The sequence below is a fragment of the Mytilus edulis genome, chromosome 8 (assembly GCF_963676685.1).
Source record: "Mytilus edulis chromosome 8, xbMytEdul2.2, whole genome shotgun sequence".
NCBI classification, from domain to species: domain Eukaryota; kingdom Metazoa; phylum Mollusca; class Bivalvia; order Mytilida; family Mytilidae; genus Mytilus; species Mytilus edulis.
Window position 1 is genome coordinate 64241160 of NC_092351.1, and position 20937 is coordinate 64262096.

General features: G+C 32.0%; 1 protein-coding gene across 2 annotated transcripts in view; it reads left to right on the forward strand.

Moving 5' to 3' along the window:
- The window catches only part of LOC139486072 (ATP-dependent (S)-NAD(P)H-hydrate dehydratase-like), a 109744-nt gene that overhangs the window by 23908 nt on the left and 64899 nt on the right, over positions 1-20937 (forward strand). Inside the window, exons 9-10 of one of the 2 annotated variants that reach the window (XR_011655470.1) lie at positions 10517-12046; positions 13381-15587. Coding sequence is in view for 1 of the 2 variants with exons in the window: in XM_071270768.1 (XP_071126869.1) it covers positions 10517-10637 (121 nt within the window). In the remaining variant the exon portion in view is untranslated. Of the gene's footprint in view, positions 1-10516; positions 12047-13380; positions 15588-20937 lie in introns of those variants that run through there. The other variant, XM_071270768.1, reaches the window with a different exon arrangement.

Genomic DNA, 20937 nt, shown 5'->3' on the forward strand with positions numbered 1-20937 from the left:
ATTTGAATATGACAATCTATCAAAAGTATCATACAAATGTGTTAAATGCTGTTCCCAGCTATCACTACATACAATAAGATCATCAATATAAGCATAACAACAGTCTAAATCTTTTATAACATTATTGATCATTCTTTGAAATGTAGCTGGAGCACTTTTCATGCCAAATGGCATTACAGTATATTGAAATAAGCCATCTGGTGTAACAAAAGCTGATATTTCACGAGCTCTCTGTGTCAATGGAACTTGCCAATAACCTTTCAATAAATCAAATTTGCTCACAAATTTTGCTTGACCAATATTGTCAATACAATCGTCTATCCTTGGAATCGGATAGGAATCAGATTTTGAGACTGAATTTACTTTTCTGAAATCAGTCACGAAACGAAAAGTTTTATCTGGTTTTGGCACAAGGAGACAAGGAGAGCTCCATTCACTGTTACTCGGCTCAATAATATCATTGTCAAGCATATATTTAATTTCTTTTCTCATAACTTCAAGTTTGAGTGGATTGAGCCGATAAGGATGTTGCTTAATTGGAGAAGCATCTCCTACATCAACATCATGACAAACAGCAGTGGTTTTGTTTGGCACATCTGGAAAAAGATTTTTAAAAGAAAATACCAAAGTTTTTATTTCTTCTCTACGATCAAAAGACAGATGTGCAAGTTTTGAGTCTAAATTTGACAAAATATCTGAATTTTTCAATCTAACTGTCTCTTCCATAGTTTTAGGACTAAAAGGTGGTTCAATTACATCTGGTTTGTCATGATTGTTCTCAAATTTAACCATGCCTAAAGTGGCAACTGGTTTACTATCACATAGTACATTAGTACGCTCAAAATATGGTTTTAACATATTAATATGACACACTCTATTTTGTTTGCGCCGACCTGGAGTTTTTACAATATAATTCAAATCATTAATTTTATTCTCTATTGTATAAGGACCACAATATTTAGCCTGTAAAGGATGTCCAGGGACAGGCAGAAATACAAGTACGCTATCACCAGGCTCAAAAACTCTGTCCCTGGCATCTTTATCATACCATATTTTCATCTTGTTCTGTACATTTTTTAAGTTTTTCTGAGCAATTTGACAAGCAGTATACAATTTTTCTTTAAATCTAGATACATAGTCTAAAAGATTCAAGTCAGTATGTTCAGTAAGCCACTTTTCCTTAATCAATTTTAACGGTCCCCTTACAGTATGACCAAATACCAACTCAAAGGGACTAAATCCAAGGGATTCTTGAACAGCCTCTCGAACCGCAAAAAGTAGAAAGTGAACTCCATCATCCCAGTCTCTGTCAAATTGAAGACAAAAAGTTCTAATCATGTTCTTCAATGTTTGATGAAAACGTTCTAAGGCACCTTGAGATTCTGGATGATAAGCACTTGATCTGTACTGAGCAATCCCTAACTGGTATACCACTTGCTGAAATAAACCTGACATGAAATTTGATCCCTGGTCGGACTGTATAGACTTAGGAAGTCCTACTAATGTGAAAAAATTGATCAAAGCTTTGACGATAGTAGGTGTCTTGATATTTCTGAGCGGAATAGCTTCAGGAAAGCGGGTAGATGTACACATGATTGTCAATAAATATGCATTTCCAGTCTTGGTCTTTGGTAAAGGTCCAACACAGTCAATTAGAACTCTGCTGAAAGGTTCGTCAAAGGCTGGAATAGGCAGAAGTGGTGCTGGTGGTATTTTCTGGTTAGGTTTACCAACAACCTGGCATATATGGCATGATTTGCAGTATTCTGCGACATCATTTCTAAGTCTGGGCCAGTAGAAATGTTGCAATATTTTTAGGCAAGTCTTCCTTATACCTAAGTGCCCAGCCAAGGGGGTGTGATGGGCAAGACCAATAATTTCTTGCCTATAAACTTTAGGCACCACCACTTGGTATAGCACTCTCCATTCCTCCTCTGGGGTGGCATCAGGAGGCCTCCACTTCCTCATTAAAATGCCGTCCTGATGGTAATAGCATTCGGCCACTTTGTCTGCTTCCTCCTGTGGTTGAGCTCTCTGGCTGAGCTGAAGAACCTCAGGGTCTTTATGTTGTTCTTCAGATAAATTCTTTCGGTCTAATGAATGGCTGTTAACGTCTGGCCATGGCATAATAACATTCTTGTTAACACTAGGTGGTCTTGTAATGGCCTTTTCTGAGCTACCAGGACCTTCAATGTCAGCTATAAAAGTGTCAGAAAGGTCCATGTAATCAAACTTGTCTTCTTGCAAATTCTGATTTTGTTGTTTTCTAGCCATCGCCCTAGTAACAACACAAGCTGGATACAATTCAGCATCATCTTCAGGTGATTTAACATCCACCACCGGTTCACTGGTAACAATTGGTTCAGCAACCACTTTGTTCCTAGCTAGATCATTTCCTAGCAATAATGTAACACCCTCAACAGGGAGATTAGGACGAACACCTACAACAACTGGTCCAGTTATCAAATCTGACTTCAGATAAATACGATGGAGAGGAACATCTATACAACCTAACTCTACACCTTGTAACAAAACGGAGGCACCAACAGAAGTATTCTCGGACAAAGGCAACACACCTTCTAACAATAAAGTCTGAGAAGCTCCAGTGTCCCGTAAAATCTTAATAGGCTGAAGAGTGGTATCATCAACAATAGAAACAAACCCATCAGACATAAAGGGTTTGTATTCCTCCATGTAATCACAAAAACTGGACTTAAAAGCCTGACGCGCAGGGCATTCCAATGTACTGGTATTATAAGGTGTCGTACAAGCACTGGTCTTCGGCTTATTATCTCGTTCATTCTTCTTCTGGAGTCTAAAACAATCAGCCATCAGGTGACCAATCTTCTTACAATAAGCACAAGTCAGTGACTTCTTCTCAAAAGTATCAAATTTTGGACTAGACATATTATAACTGGACTGACTCTTATTCTGTGCAACAGACTTACTATCAGTACGCTCATTGCTTTGATTTTTGTAATTTCCACTGGAAGTATTGACATTTTTACCCTTGAAACTTCTTTTATGTGAAAGAGTATAATTATCTGAAATGACAGCTGCATCATGTATCGACTCAACAGTTTTGTCGTCTAAATGTGTTTTTAAGTCTAAATGAACACATAGTTTGAACTCTTCTAATAATATCAATTGTCTTAGGTTATCAAAATTGTTATCTGTTTTCTTTGACGTAAGCCATTTGTCAAATAGATCTTCTTTTTCCCGAGCAAATTCCACATATGTTTGTGAATCAAACTTTTTATAAGATCTAAATTTCTGTCTATATGCTTCTGGTACTAGCTCATAAGCTTTCAAAACTTCCTGTTTTACCGTGTCATAATCAGAACTTTTTTCTGATGGAAGTGCGGAGTATATTTCAGCTGCCTTTCCTTCAAAAACACTTTGTAGCATTGTAGTCCAATATGGCTTTGGCCATTTCAAATTATTAGCAATTTTCTCAAACTGTGGAAAATATTTATCGACTGTTTTTTCACAAAATTTTGGAACCAAACGTATATTTTTTGCTGCATCAAAATAATCTGATTTTGACTGGACTTTAGTGTTGCTTTCTTCTTTGACCATTTCAATTTTCAGTTTTTCCATCTCTAGCCTTTCCCTCATTTCAAGTTCTGCCTGTTTTAATTTAAGTTCATCTTGTTTTAATTTGAATTCATCTTCATTTTCTTTTTCTTGTTTATCCATTTCCAATCTTTCCTTCATTTCCAGTTCTTTTAATCTAAGTTCATGTTCTAACTCAAGCTGTTTTAATTTAAAGGCGTCAACATTTTCGACCTTAAGTTCAAGAGCCTCTTCACCTAAAATTTCTGCGTCAACTAGTTTGTCTATAACCAAATTTTTTATAATTTGTTTTCTCATAGATACTTTAAAAACTAATTTCAGTTGTTTAGCTAGCAACACTAATTCCTCTTTCTTTAAATTATCAAAACTCTCCAGGTCTGGCGTTTTCAAAAATTTACCAGCATCAAATGCCATTTTGTAGAATTTTGTTGGCTAGTTATAATAAAAATATTAAACAAATTTTGAATAAAATATTTTTAAGATCCCGGACGAGCCCCCAATTTCTGTTACGGCCAGAAATCGCCTTTAAATTGTAGCCAACAAAAGACACAAATCAATAGTAAAATTTAACAATATTTATTATACAAAAGTTTACAAAAGGTATTACACAAAATTTACTGTTAACTTAACTGTCAAAATATGAGTCCAATCTTTTATCTTTATCTGTATCCGGAAATCTTTCGGAATCCAATCTGAATATTATGTTCACTACTAAGGTCACAATCCAGTATGATGTTGTTTGTAGAATAAAAGTGTCAATCCAAATGCTGTGAATACTAATGTCTATCAATGTCTATGTCCAAGTTTAATTATGAGAGTTTAACTTTAGTGTCTGTATATATAGTGTTGTCATGGAAAATTCTGGAACACTCTATAATGGAACATTGTGGAAAATCCTGGAAAGTTACAATGGAAGTTTCTGGAATAACGTAGAAGTTTAAATTACGCATCTTTTATAAGGATCATTCTAGAAAGTTCCAATCATTCTGTGATTGTTCCAGTGATTCCTAAACTGCACAGTTATAAGATTATTTGGTAAACAACTATCAGGCCATACAACACAAATTAGGCCAACATAAATAAACATAATAATTACAATATCATAACAATACTTGTTGCATTGCAATCTATCTTTTATTCTATAAATGAAAAAAAAAAAAATTAAACTACAATAAGTTTAAGGTAAAGTTGTAAAATTTTCTTAAATCAAGGTGTGTGTGTGTAAACATACTTTTTTGCAGTTTGATTTTCAAAATATTTTAACTAATGACTTCTTGCAGTTGAACAAATAAATGGTAAAAAAATAATATCAACATTCAATTGAATCAAATTAAGTTGATTTAAGCTAAAACAAATTTTCAGGTTGCTTAGCACTTTGTATTCGTTATATTTGATAATATTTGTTATTTGTCAGATTTTACAGAAAAATCTTTTAGTTTAAAAATAAACATGCAGCTGTGTATGGCAATTATCTTACTATTGCAATATGTATTTACGTTATTTTGCCACTTCAATTCTTTGATTCTCCTTAGCAAAGGAAATGTTGAGCATCCCAGAGCACCTATCTGAGTTCACCTTTAATTTTGTGTTTAGTGGATTGTCAATTCCCCCCTCTTTTTATGGTTTTTTTGTTAGACAATATTAGATATCATGTTTTAATATTTGAATTATAATTCCCTCCCCCTTTTTCATGTTTGTTTTCTGCAACTTTCAGGGGTTTGTATCAACAAAGATTGAAATTCTCTTTGTGTCGTGTTTTTCTATTGCCTTTTAAGGTATTTATTTGAGCATCATTATTGAGTCTCTTGTAAACGAAGCGTGTAAAAAATCATTGTTTCAATTTAATTTCATAAATTACGAATATTTAAGTTTGCAAATGCTTTTAGTGTATGTATTGTACAATATTTGTTGAGCAATTTTGAGAATGCTCTGCAGTCTAGTAAGATCTTTTTTCTAGAATGACTAGTAGAAATATTCATAGATATAATTTATTGATATTGCAAAGAAATTTAGTGGAAATATTGCATTCACTATATAATTTTGGATATAAATGCAATTTTCTGTATGATGTGAAAACTATGTGACAGATACAAGAAAAATTATTCAGTTCCTAATAAACTTTATACTCATTTGCATAAAAAAAATGAAAAATTGCAATTCTTGACCAAATCTGCATAAAAATAATTTAGTGTTGGTCAGAGTCTGGCCATGTTGATATAGCTCTTTTAACAAGTTTTCTGTCAACAATATATTAGATATGTTAGAATTGGCAAGAAAATTGGCAGAAGTCAGATGAAATTTGTCACATTCGCTACAGCGTTTAATTAAAGGGAGAACCACTGAGTGACAGAAAGACTGATTTTGATTCAGATTTCATGAACTACCATTAATATTCAGATTAAGCTTGTAGTTGGCAAGATTTGAATCTTTATTTCTCCTAAATCATTTTATAATCCTTTCATGTTTAGGCATTTCATTTGTCGTAATTATTTCACGTTTTCTGAGAATTTCGGTTAAACACTATAGTAAAATTGTCATGATATTGAAACAATTAAGTTTTATAAATGGAATTTCTTTTAAACATAATCAATTTAAAGCAGAAAGCGATGTTTTTGGAATAACTTCATTTTGATCAATTTATTTGTTTCCTAAGCAGGAAAATGTTTTGATTATATTCTATAATTAAGTTATGTTTGCGATGATGCCAGATTTCTGATCAGTATAATATTAATGCAAGTCAAAACAACTGCATTTTTAACTTCCAAAAGAAATTGTTATTTTAATGGAAACCAATTAAAATGCAACAAGTTTTAAATGATGTTTAAGTGCAAGAACAGAACAGCAATATTCTTTTTTTAACAGAAATAGAACTTCCATAATTTATTTTGTTAATGAAATATTTTTCGAAGCATCTAGTACACTTTGTCCGTCCTTCTGTCGTTGGTCCTCAATAAATGGTTGGAAGATGATATTTTGAGAATCCCTTTCTGGTCAAACCAGCATGTTCATTGTCATACTACAAAAAGAAAAAGAAAATGTATATCCCATGCTTGATAAGAATTAAACTTCATATACTGATGGACAGGTTAAGGTAGCTTTTTATTTTGAGATCAATATGTCAAAGGTCAAGGTTATACTGCTACCATAGATTGAAACATCTTGAAAAATACTTAATTCGATATTAATCTTTCCTTATTTTAATGAAACTTCTACAGATGGACTATACAGGAAATTGAAAGACGCCTATAGCTTGAGTCAATGTGGCAAGGTCACTATCATTAAATATGAAAAAGTTGTGAAAAATAGTTTCCTTATGATAAATTGAGTTTCCAATTTTTTTTTGGAATGAAACATATATAGATGGAATAAAGTATTGGAAATAGAATATCAATATAAGGGACGACATCAAAAGATCGATGTAGGATAAAAAAAACTTAAATCAAATAGTTTGGGGATGGGGGGTTAAAATTCTGCAAGTTTTGTATATCTAAAATCGATTTTTACATATATCCCTATCAATTTTTTTTTTTCCAAATTAAGTTAAGAGGGTGGTGGGGGTCAGTGAAAAAACTATGTGAATTAAGTTTTTTTATCCTACATTGAACTTTTGATGTTGTCCCTAAGGAAGTACAAATTGTTTTATTATTTTTTTCCTGAATTTGATTTTCACTGAATATTAATGGTTCAGTCTTATGCAGAAGAAGAGATTCCATCATAAAGGGGGGCAAAACTTAGATTTTTGCACAGCCTTTACTAATTAGAATAGAAAAACAAAATTACCAAACAATCAGTCATTTTAAGGTCTTCCTTTCTCATTAATCATATTTTTCAACTTAAATTATGAAAAACGACAAAAATTCTTTTTCGAATTATTACATATTGATACTCGACCCTAGAAATAGCATCACTTAATCATTAGATTAAGAACCGTTTTACGAAAAGCTAAATATTTCTAATACTTCTCACCCAATTCATCATCTTTTTTTCTACGAAAAAGTAATTGGTGAAAGATTGACCTCCGGAACTGGGGAGATCAGAAAACTTGCCAGCATCGGCTATCTGATACAAAGTCAAATTAAAGGAAACGAATACGCCATTATCTTGCAGGGTTATCGGCTGTCATTCAATGCATTGACAATTCTCCAAATTGATTGCTTTGTATTTTTATGATAACTCGTTTTTGATATCTTATTTGATAGTTGATATTTTTGCTCATTTGATTTATGAGTTGATGGCAGGACCGAGACAGAGTTGTATTTCAAAACTGAGTAGGCCTGAAAGCAGGTGTTTACCATTTAGAATTCTATTGTTTCTGGATGTGCCATTTCATGTGCACCAGGGTTTATAACTAGCCAGTTATGTTAAGTATGGAGAATTCTAAAGCTCCATTTGGAATATATTTTGACACATGAAAAATTTTGCACAAATGTTTACCTAAGATGCAGAGGGAAATTGGGTTCAATCCCCTTCCTGTTTGAAATGTTCACTTTGAGATTGGGTTTTGCTGTCTTTCCTCTAAGCATGCACATTTTAGGAGTAACAACAAAGACTGGTAGGCTTGGATTCAGAATAGGTCTCCTGCCAGTCTTCTTCCTTGAGAGTTAGCTAGCATGTTAAAACCCATCTCAGAATTAAATAGATATAGGAAGATGTGGTGTGAGTGCCAATGAGACAACCCTCCATTCAAATAACAATTTAAAAAAAGTAAACCATTATAGGTCAATGTAACTCCATTTTGTTTTGGATTTTGAAATTACATTATAAAAGAAAATTTATTTAGCTACAAGGGTTTATTTAAAATGAATAAAGTGGCATGTAAGGCATACAAAAACTAGTAGACTTGTGAATAAATTGACCTGCAGAGACGAATATAAAAAGTGTCATTAACACTTTATTCCCAAACCTGTACTGGTGATAAATCAGGATTCTGTGTAGGAAACATGCTTATGTAAAAAAAAAATTGATCACATTTTCATGATTGTTCAATTCTGCAGAGTAAATTAATACTAAATATTTCATGAAATCCTGATTACATGTAGCACAGTGAACCTGGCCCATGACAAAATTAAACTCACTCCAGCCATTAATTTCTACTATCTACAGGAATAAGATTTAATTTGATAAATGTCAATAAGGCAACGTACAGAATTAAACTTTATTGAAGACCCATGGGTGGCCTTTGACTGTTGTCTGCTCTTTGGTCGGTTTGTTGGTGTCTTTGACATATTGCCCATTTCCATTCTCAGTTTTATTTAAGCTGTCACTATACTTTTATGCCAGAAAATGATACAAATTTTTTTAATTAGACATTAGATTTGAAATAAATCAAGTTATAGAAATCATCAATTGACTCTTTATAGGATTCATTGTCCTAAAATATATTTTAATTTTTTTCTCTCTCAGTGGATCTTCTCTAATGCATTGTTTAAATTTTGTCATGTTGGCTCTTTGACTGTGATTTTCTTATTTTCGTGGGTACCAATTTTCGTGTATTAAGGAAAACTTGCATGTATTTTTGGTTGATATTTTATTTCAAGGTTTTGCAGAAGTTTGCCTTACAATCCTATAGGAAATTTTCATTTTTTGAATATTTAATTTCATGGTTCACCTTTACCCACAAATCCACGAAAATTGGTATCCAATGAATAATAATGAATCCACATTACAACTAACTATACAGTATGGTTGCTCATTCTTGAAGACTGTACGGTAACCTATATTTGCTAACATCCGTAACATTTGCACTCTAGTTGATATTTATCTCCTTGGCAACCATACCACATAGTGTGTGCCACTATTGCTAAATTACAACTTACAACTCCTGTCAGTGCCTACGTGGCATAGGGTGCGAATATCTTAAAATTAAAATTTAATATGCATATTTTTGCCAAATGAGCAATGCATGCATGCTCTTTGGAGCCTCAAGTTTAATAAGCCTGATATATTTTTTTGTAGTCATAAAAATTAAGTTTGACAGACTCTGGTTACAGGTCTTAATTAGTACTATAGGAGTCCATGTTATAAATCATGTCCAGATTTTAATGTTCGCCATAAAAAACACTGGTTGGATGGTCTCTTATTGAGTATGAAGATTTGATTGGATTTTTATTCTTTAATTACAGACAGCCACACTTCAAGCAGATGGAGAGAGGAAGAATAAAACACAAATAAATTTGTCACTTTCTGATGAATTTATAATATCATGAACAAATATGGCAATTGTAACTGTTTTATTTTATACAGATGTTTTATGTTTTTGCACCAGAATAAATTTTATTTGGTCTTAAAAAATAGAAAAGTGTATTTTGTGTTTAAATGCAAGATTTGTCATACACATGTACATATGTATTTTAGAATTATGACAAACTTTTTATTTCTTTATTTTTATGATTATATACCTATTAAAAGAATCAATGCTGTATTTCACAGTATAGTAATTTGACATGCATCAATGATATGTTTGAAGAATTAAAATCTTACACCATCTAGAGAAAATACATTGAAATTCCTTTTCATGATAGAAAAGCAAAGGATAATTGGGTATTTATCCATTACAAAAATATTACAAGAACAGAAAAAAATTTAAAAAAATTAAAAAATTACACATTCCATTTATATATATAGAGAGAGAGAGAGAGAGAGAGAAAGAAAAAAAACACTATATCAAGTTGAAGTTAACCTTCTTTTTTTCCCTTATTTTATTTTGCAATGGATGAGGGTCTGGATTGTGTTTACAGAATATAGACTAAAAGTCAAAACATGCAGAAAAAAGGACAAAAAAATATAATGAATAGAGAAAAGTAGTGCAAAAAAATAATGAGTACAGAAAAAAAAAACTTAAAATTAAAAAAAAAAACAGAAATGAATGAACCCTCACCCAGACTCTAATTGATATTTTTGCTATTTTATCCTAATTTAGACATGTATATTTATATTACAGTACTGGTATGCTGTAGTGAGGGAAGTCCAAGAAGATGTGGTGGTCAAGGTGACCTCTTGTCTGGTGCGATGGGGACGTTCAGTTACTGGGCACACCAAGCCATTGAGAGAGGCACTGACAAGTAAGATTTGAATTACTGACACTTTTTCTAACATTATAGGACACTTCAGTTACAGCCCCTGCTAGACATTTAATAATGGATCTTGGTTATGGTAACCTATAACTTCTGTGTCATTTTGGTCTCTTGTGGAGAGTTGTCTCACTGGCAATCATACCACATCTTCTTTTTTATACTAAATAAGGAAGATTTCTATAACGATATCATAGTAGTTTGTGTAACTTGATATTCTTTAGACTTTACGGAGAAAATTGGGTTCTCCAAATAACAAAATACATGAAAATGATCAAAGACAACCATGACTGACTGATGTTCCTGACTTGGGACCAACACACAAATATGTTGTATGCTTGCAGTAACCAAGTTTTATAAATAACAAAACAAACACTGTCACATGAAAAGAAAATATTCAATAGCATGGTTGACTACTTAGGTTCCAGTAGCCCTTTTCACAAAAAATCTTAAGTGTAAAATTAATCTTACGATAAAAATATTTAGATGAATTGTTGAGGAATATTTTAGACTTACGATAAATTTTACACTTAAGATTTTTTTATTTGGGACAGGTACATAGACCTGTGCATCATTGTAACTGTTTCTGTAATAATATATAATGAAGATCTTAATTGGATATTATATAAATATGTATAAAAAAAAACTCAAAAGAATTGAAAGATACCAACTCTCGGTCTCTGTTATGATTGCTGAAGCATGACAATAACATGAAATAGAATTTTCCTCTTACGTAAATCTTCCTTTGATTGGAAATTTCCATCTCCGTCTTGCGGACTCTGTAAATAATTGATGTTGTTTATTGGATAAGGTTATCAAATATTCAGGAGGGAATGAAGTCAGTCATGTTGTTTACTGTTGTTTTAGTACAATAGTTGTATAATAGGTATGCTGGTAGCTGACTAACTTTACAGGGTGGGGTGCCAAATACGAAAAAATTGAGATACTTGTTTTCAGTGTATTTTACATAGATTAATTGGTTTTACACTAGTCATTTTGGGTCCCTGTATAGCTTGCTGTTTGATGTGAGTCCGGGATCCGTGTTGCAGACCGTACTTTGACCTATAATGGTGTACTTTTGCAGATTATGACACGGATGGAGAGTTGTCTCATTGGCACTCATACCACATCTTCTTATATCTATTTACAATATGAATGAAAAGATTTTGAAACATCAGTCAAACAACAACCTGACAATTTAAAATTTGAAAAATTAAACATCTAAGGGTCTACAATGGTATTTGATTCCTATGGTTCTTATACAATTGTTCCAATTTGATATCAATGTCAGAGGTCAGTTTCACGTTTAACCTGATTGAAATTTTATTTGAACTAAAAAAAATATACTTTCTTGGTTAGACCATAAAAGTGCAAATTCTTAAAAGTTATATTTCATTAGGGCCCCGCCTTTAGGCGGGTCGCCCTATAGTGATCAGTCCGTCCGTTCGTCTGTCCGTCCGTCCGCAGTATATTCATCTTTATAGCCATTTAACTGTAGATAAATTTGTTTCCTTCTTCTAATTTTCCTCAAATACTTATATCAACAGATATCTAATAATATTTGTTATTCAATATTTTCATTAGGGCTCAGTTTGTCCGTCCGTCCGTTCGTCCGTAACACTTTAACTTTGTGTCCGCTCCATATCTAGAGAACCATTAAGATTTCATACTTTATACTTTACATGTTTTTTAACCACCACCAGAGGGCGTGTCATGATGTATGTACAACTTCCTAGGTCAAAGGTCAAGGTAAAAAAAACTTTGGTTTCAGTTGACAACCCTGTGTCCTGTGGTGAAGATCGTGTCCGCTCTATATCTTGAGAACCGTTATGATTTCAAAGTTTATACTTGACATGTATATGAACCAACACCAGAGGGTGTGTCATAATTTATGAACGACTGCCTAGGGCAAAGTTCAAATCAAAAACATTGGTTTCAGTTGACAACCCCATGTCCTATGGTAAAGATTGTGTCCGCTCTATATCTTGAGAAACGTTATCATTTCAAAGTTTATACTTGACATGTATATAAACCAACACCAAAGGGTGTGTCATAATTGATGTGCAACTTCCTAGGTCAAAGGTCAAGGTCAAAAACTTTGGTTTCAGTTGACAACCCCATGTCCTATGGTAAAGATTGTGTCCGCTCTATATCTTGAGAACTGTTATCATTTCAAAGTTTATACTTGACATGTGTTTATAAACCAACACCAAAGGGTGTGTCATAATTTATTTACAAATTCCTAGGTCAAAGGTCAAGGTCAAAAACTTTGATTTCAGTTGACAAACCCATGTCCTATGGTAAAGATCGTGTCCGCTCTATATCTTGAGAAACGTTATTATTTCAAAGTTTATACTTGACATGTATATAAACCAACACCAAAGGGTGTGTCATAATTTATGTGCAACTTCCTAGGTCAAAGGTCAAGGTCAAAAACTTTGGTTTCAGTTGACAACCCCATGTCCTATGGTAAAGATTGTGTCTGCTCTATATCTTGAGAACTGTTATCATTTCAAAGTTTATACTTGACATGTTTATAAACCAACACCAAAGGGTGTGTCATAATTTATTTACAACTTCCTAGGTCAAAGGTTAAGGTCAAAAACTTTGATTTCAGTTGACAAACCCATGTCCTATGGTAAAGATACAATTTTTTAATGCACATTATTCACAGCAGGGCCCACAGAGACGGCTCCCATCTCAATGATATCTAGTTGCCACTGATATTTGTCAGTGATTTAATGTTTTGAATCAGACAGTATTTTTAAATGTCATCATAACATTATTTTTCACCCCAAAAAAATCACATTTTTTCACATGACATCTAGATGAGGTTATATTGACCATCTGTTTTTGGAGAAGTAGTTTGGTGGCTTAGGATGGGATCTTTAATTAAATCCTCTATTTCATCCTGTTTCAACTTAAAAATCAGTGTGTTATCTTTGTAACATAGTAACTTCTTTGATGAACAAATATTTTATCTTTCAAAATTTTCAATTATTTCAACTCAAAATTTTTCATCAAATTTGTCACTCCTTTGGAATTGGTCATATAATGATATTCTTGAAAATTTCTATAATTGAAATGGGGAGAGTTTTGTATTGACAGAAATAATCTGTGAATTTAGAAAATCTTTTTATTTATTTTGAGGAAGACATTTATTAATAGTTTTAATGTTTGTTTGATTTTTTTGTTACAAACTTGTGAACTTTTACATTGAATTTTTGATTTGTAGATATGATATACGTATACATGTACTTATGTTTAGGTAGTTCAACTGACATCTAGTTGCTTTCATACTTTTCAGATATTACTGAAAACCATTTAATAGGAATTATTGCTATTTTAAATTTTGACTTTTAACCATTTATAGAATAATATACATTATTTTTTTTACATAAAATTCCCTATTCAGTTTTAGTATCTTTATGGAACAGAGGAAAGACAGTTGAAAAATAAAACTCTGTGAAACTGGTTCCTTTTTAATCAGTTAAATTAGTGATCCAAAATTAGTTCCATAAGCTCATTGTAATATATTCATAGCCTTAAGCTCATTATTGTAATCTATAGGGTCGATTTGTTAGAAATAGTTTTGTGGCCTTTATTTATGGAATCAATTCCGAAAAAAACAAATATAATTAATTTATGAACAAATGAATGCACGCCTTTGGGATTAAAGTCTTCAGAAACAGATCCCAAGGCATTTCAAATAACTTTGGCCAATTTTTTTGCTCATCAGTCGACATCCCTATAGAGTTAAGCCTATTCTTTAACAAGAAACAAACCAGCATTTGGTTCACACGGATGGCCAAACATTCACTAAATTGGAATCGGTCAGTTTTCATTGTTCTGACCATGTCTTAATTAAAGATCGTCACCCACGGTGATGAAAAATATTTTTCCTGTGGAATATTGTATTTGTCAGAGTAATCTCATTTTGGTAATCAGCAAATGTCCAGCTCGGAAATGTCTTGTTAACATTGGACGATCGTTGACCAAAAGGCTATCTTGATTTTCATGTCCAAAATCATCGTTCAGAATAATGGAATTATATTGCCATCATCTACGAGTGTTAGCTTGGCTGATTTTATTACTCTGCCGATCTCTCCTAATTTAGTAAAAGAACGTGAAGAAATAAATTCGTAGATTCACGAGGCATAAAATGTCATTATTAAACCAATATCTAATGAAGTTTATGGGCCGAAAATGTTCGCTAAATTTATATTGACTTCCCAATTTGTAACGTTGAGTCACAAACAGTTTCTTTTATTAATCTTGAGAAGCGTTTCACTTTGAGTTTTTTAGCGATTCCAATTGACAAATTACTGCGTCATTAAAAACTATGCTCCGTTTTTATGGCTGATAAATTCCCAGAAAAGCAAGATTATTGATTTGAGTCAGAAATTAGATTAACTTATTAAAGCCTCTGATTTCTCTTCTAATGTGTTAAAATCTTCACTATCAGTTTTCTGTGTCTTTATTCAGAATTTTTTTATCGAATGATTATTTTACAATAGAAGGAGGACTAATACCACAGTATAGATATTGATGGATAATTAAAATGTATAATTTAATACAAAAAAATCATTTATGAATATCATTCTAAAGATTACAGTGACAGACTATTTTTTTTTTTTAAATATGAGCTAAAGTTGTGGTTTATTGCGGGACTGGATCATATATCCGACTTTCAATTTCAAACCCATCACAAAAAATGTTTCAGAAATTTTTTAGAAAATGAAGAAGAATAATAAAGAAAGAAAATTGATGGGACATATGCAGAAAAAAGGAAAAGCTAACCTTTTCTCACGAACAAAGACCAAAATATTTGTAACAAAACGATGTTAAAAATTTACACTTTCTATAGATAAGTGAACTACAAATTCAATTTGGTACCTAAAATGTTAATTTCATGTAACAACTGACAGAGAAATTGAATTAAATGACAATAAAACAAAAAGTGTGAGTATTTTGATGTTAATTGCCAGTAATGTCTTTTGAAAGAGGTCATTTATATGATGATCATTAGAAAAACGGTAAAATTTCCCTAAGTATATTGTACAATCAGTACTTGCAATAGGCCTTAACTTTTTGTCTTTACTATTACTAGCTATTGCATTGGAAAAATGTATAGAAAATTGTTGAGATATTTCTTTATAACCTGTTTCAATTGTCTTTACAACAGTCCGCTGCTCTCTTTTCATGGATTGTGACTTCACTGAATGAGGTTTATAACTGAATTTGAACAACATGATAGGTGTTTCATGTGCAGCAGGATTTGATTATCTTTGCAGAGCAACTGAGATCAGCGCTGTTTTTTGTCTTCAGTACTCTCTATGTGCGTCCAGCTATGGGTCAAATAGTATCACTGCCTTGTGATTGGATTTTTGAATCAAAGGCTATGAAAGTAAATCCAGACAGAAAATCCAGGTAGATGGAGCTTGTCAACAACTGCAAACTTCCAAGGGATTGAAACCCCTACACAAATTAGCTGCCGGTCCTCTGGGCCTAGGGGTTAAGCGTAGGGTTAATCACCCTGCCTTGGAAAAAAAATATTGATTACAGAAACGACTACAATAGCCACTACTGAGGCCCCTCATGGGGGGGTCCTAGTAATCACATAATCACCATTTTTTTTGCCAATATAATCACATAATCATTAAATATTTGCTTATCTTTAGTAATCAAATAATCATAAACTAAAAATACAGTCTTAGGTAATCAAATAATCATGAAATATTTGGCTTAATAATCAAATAATCATTAAAAAAAATGGCCAAGTAATCACATAATCAAAAACCCCATGAGGGCCCTCACTACTCTTTCTCGTCACTCCCTATGTAGATTTGGTTGTTTTTTTTATTGTTTTTTCGTTTTTTCCCATGGTGTTGTCAGTTTAGCCATAATTAGTTTGGTATCTTCCCCCTATTAGTAAAATTAAGGCAGTCTTATGAAGAAGAAGTGGGATTGCTTCATTGAAAAAGAAGGGCTAAAGAATTTACCAGAGGGACATTTGTAAATTAAAAATAAACTTTCAACACCATGGCTAAAAAAGAAAAAACAACAGATTAACAATAGTTCATGAAACGCAACATAGAAAATAAAGACTGTTTTGTTTAATGTCCAGTGGCAAATATGTCATGTCCTTATGGCTATAACTGGATTTAAACAAACAACTATCATTCAATCTATATCAAAATGATCATCTTGATACTAGTTTAACTTATTCTAGAAGAAAAGAAGCATTTCACTTGCTAATCTAATTTTATGATTATAAAATGATATCAAGAAGGCTAACTCTAAAGTAAATGAATCTATTGTGAACCTATTAACATTGGGTACTTGAAAAAATACTTAAAAACTGTTTATTATAGAGAAAAGAAGGTTTATTTTAAGTTGCAGGTCAACACATTGAATTTGAATCACAGCTCCTGTTTTGAGGGGTTTTGTGAGATTACGTCCAAGCAGTAAAATTTATGGTTCCCCCATCATAAACATAAGACTTTCATGGAGAATGGTTTTAGCATGTGTAGAAGTTCTTTCTGAATCCAACCCTGGTGAGAAGAAATACTTTGATGAAATGAAAACTACAAACATTTCATGTAACAAATGTTATAAACTTGGTAACTGCTTAGTAAATTAACACTAGATATTCATAACAAAGCACTTACCAGACTCTGATCTGCTGTGAAGTCATTTGTATGTTTATTCTGGTAAAAGATCTGTTGAAAAAAACTATCATTCTCAGTAATAAATTTGTTTGATAAATATGGAGTTTTGACATAAGTATGTAATAAAACTTACCATGGTTTATATAAAAGTGACATTTGAATGTTCTGGTTTCTAATGCTACTGTAAAAAATGGTATAAGTTACTTTTTATACGACCGCAAATTTTGAAAAAATTTTCGTCGTATATTGCTATCACGTTGGCGTCGGCGTCGTCGTCGTCGTCGTCGTCGTCGTCCGTCGTCCGAATACTTTTAGTTTTCGCACTCTAACTTTAGTAAAAGTGAATAGAAATCTATGAAATTTTAACACAAGGTTTATGACCATAAAAGGAAGGTTGGTATTGATTTTGGGAGTTTTGGTCCCAACATTTTAGGAATTAGGGGCCAAAAAGGGCCCAAATAAGCATTTTCTTGGTTTTCGCACTATAACTTTAGTTTAAGTTAATAGAAATCTATTAAATTTTGACACAAGGTTTATGACCACAAAAGAAAGATTGGGATTGATTTTGGGAGTTTTGGTTTCAATAGTTTAGGAATAAGGGGCCAATAAAGGGCCCAAATAAGCATTTTTCTTGGTTTTTGCACAATAACTTTAGTTTAAGTAAATAGAAATCTATGAAATTTAAATACAATGTTTATGACCACAAAAGGAAGGTTGATATTGATTTTGGGAGTTTAGGACCCAACAGTTTAGGAATTAGGGGCCAAAAAGGGACCCAAATAAGCATTTTTCTTGGTTTTCGCACCATAACGTTAGTATAAGTAAATACAAATCTATGAAATTTAAACACAAGGCTTATGACCATAAAAGGAAGGTTGGTATTGATTTTGGGAGTTTTGGTCCCAATAGTTTAGGAAAAAGGGGCCCAAAGGGCCCAAAATTAAACTTTGTTTGATTTCATCAAAATTGAATAATTGGGGTTCTTTGATATGCCGAATCTAACTGTATATGTAGATTCTCAACTTTTGGTCCCGTTTTCAAATTGGTCTACATTAAGGTCCAAAGGGTCCAAAATTAAACTTAGTTTGATTTTGACAAAAAATGAATCGGTTGGGTTCTTTGATATGTTGAATCTAAAAATGTACTTAGATTCTTGATTATTGAAGTTTTTTGGTCCAGTTTTCAAATTGGTCTACATTAAGGTCCAAAGGGTCCAAAATTAAACTTTGTTTGATTTCATCAAAAATTGAATCCTTGGGGTTCTTTGATATGCCAAATCTAACTGTGTATGTAGATTCTTCATTTTTGGTCCTGTTTTCAAATTTCAAATTCTACATTAAAGTCCAAAGGGTCCAAAATTAAACTAAGTTTGATTTTAACAAAAATTGAATTCTTGGGCCTCTTTGATATGCTGAATCTAAACATGTACTTAGATTTTTGATTATGGGCCCAGTTTTCAAGTTGGTCCAAATCAGGATCTAAAATTATTATATTAAGTATTGTGCAATAGCAAGTCTTTTCAATTGCACAGTATTGTGCAATGGCAAGAAATATCTAATTGCAAAATATTGTGAAATAGCAAAATTTTTTTTAATTAGAGTTATCTTTCTTTGTCCAGAATAGTAAGCAAGAAATATCCTATTGCACAATATTGTGCAATAGCAAGAATTTTTTTTAATTGGAGTTATCTTTCTTTGTCCAGAATCAACTTAAATCTTTGTTCTATACAATATACAATGTATATACACTTTTTACTACCAACTGATAAATTTAAATAATCTTTACCATTCAGTGATAACAAGCAGTTTTTTTACATCTTAATATTTTATGATGTATTTAAATGAGTAGTTATTGTTGCAATCTCCATTAGAAATTTGAATTGATATCAGTTTTGAAAAAGGGAAACAGTGATGTGAAAAAAAAGGGGGGGGGGTTAAATTTTTCTCATTTCAGATTTCATAAATATAAAGAAAATTTCTTCAAACATTTTTTTGAGAGGATTAATATTCAACAGCAAAGTGAATTGCTCAAAGGCAAAAAAAACCTTTTAAGTTCATTAGACCACATTCATTCTGTGTCAGAAACCTATGCTGTGTCAACTATTTAATTTTAGATTTAAAAAGTTTGAAGAAGAAATCTTTAATTGATTTGTAAAATTTTGGCATTTGTTTTGTGTAAAAAAAAACCATGTAATGTCAAAAATTTGATCACAGTCCAACTTCAGAGCTGTATCATGCTTGAATGTTTTGTCCATACTTGCCCCAACTGTTCAGGGTTCGACCTCTGCGGTCGTATAAAGCTGCGCCCTGCGGAGCACCTGGTTAGTTAATTGAGTTGTTAAAATGACAAATGTGGGAAACTAGCAGTGGTTGGAACTTTATTTCTTCTTTAAAAAAGGCATCCCATAAAATTTGTTTTACATCTGCTTCACTTTAAGAATATCTTGCAAATATATCACTAAATTATTTCTTTTATATGATGACAAAAATAAAAAAAGACATCATATTTTTAAGATTTATGGAAGACTGTTTCCAAATGGCAATTTCAATTATTGTTTGTTTTTTAAAGTAGAAGACATTTTATATGATGGCTTATATTTTGGCCCTCTGGAGGTGACATTCTGAGTGAGTTTGTGAGGCTGTTTAATTAAGTTCTAAGATTGTCAGAGCTAATATCCTGAAATGGGGTGGTTTCCTTTTTTCCTTCATTTTATTTGTATTCTCAAATTTCCTGTAAGAAATTTAGTGTTGATGTCATATTATTTCTAAAGACTTAGGGTTGTCAAAGTTAAACTATATTGTAATATTAAACATGTTTATGCTATGCAAATCCATATGTTGATCTCAAATATATCTTTGACTTCTTGTTGGGTTGTTGAATTGCTTCTTATTGACGCCCCGCCCCCTCTTTTTTTTTTCTATTCTGACATTTGACATGTAAAAAACAAGATTTTTAAAAGATCTCTATATATAATTCTATAGACACAAGCTGATCCTGATTTTCTCATCATAACTAATTATTTAATCTTAGAGGTCAGAGAGCCAATTTTGTAACAGTTGTTCTTACATGCATGATTACATGAATGTTTTAATTACACAAAGGAGAAGCTGTACTGTCAAACATCCAAAAAACATAGATCTAACAGTTTCCTATGGTAATTAAAATATCTCATTATTGGCAAACATCTTGTAGACTTATGTTTTATGACTTCTGTTACATATGTTTTGCTGTCATTCTGTAGATTCAAGCTTCACTAGAACCAAATTGCCATGGAAATAAAAAATTAGGAGAAATTGTTCAAAACTATGTAATGTTTGTTGATTTTGTGCAAAAGCCATTTTGCATGTCTGTCATGACATCATTAGCTGAGAATGTCTTCATGATTATATAAATCCTTTATGTTATTCCAAAACGTATAACACTGATAGAAAAATATTAAAACAAAGAATATTTTAAAACACATTTGTGCAAACATAAGTTTCATACAATAACGTTCCATATTTCTGTTGGGGAAAAAACTTTGTTTGCTTAACTATGTAAATCCCTTTTCTTATATTATTGTAACCCAAAAAACTTGAATTCAAAACTCCCAGAACAGGTTGTGTGTATTGATGTTATAT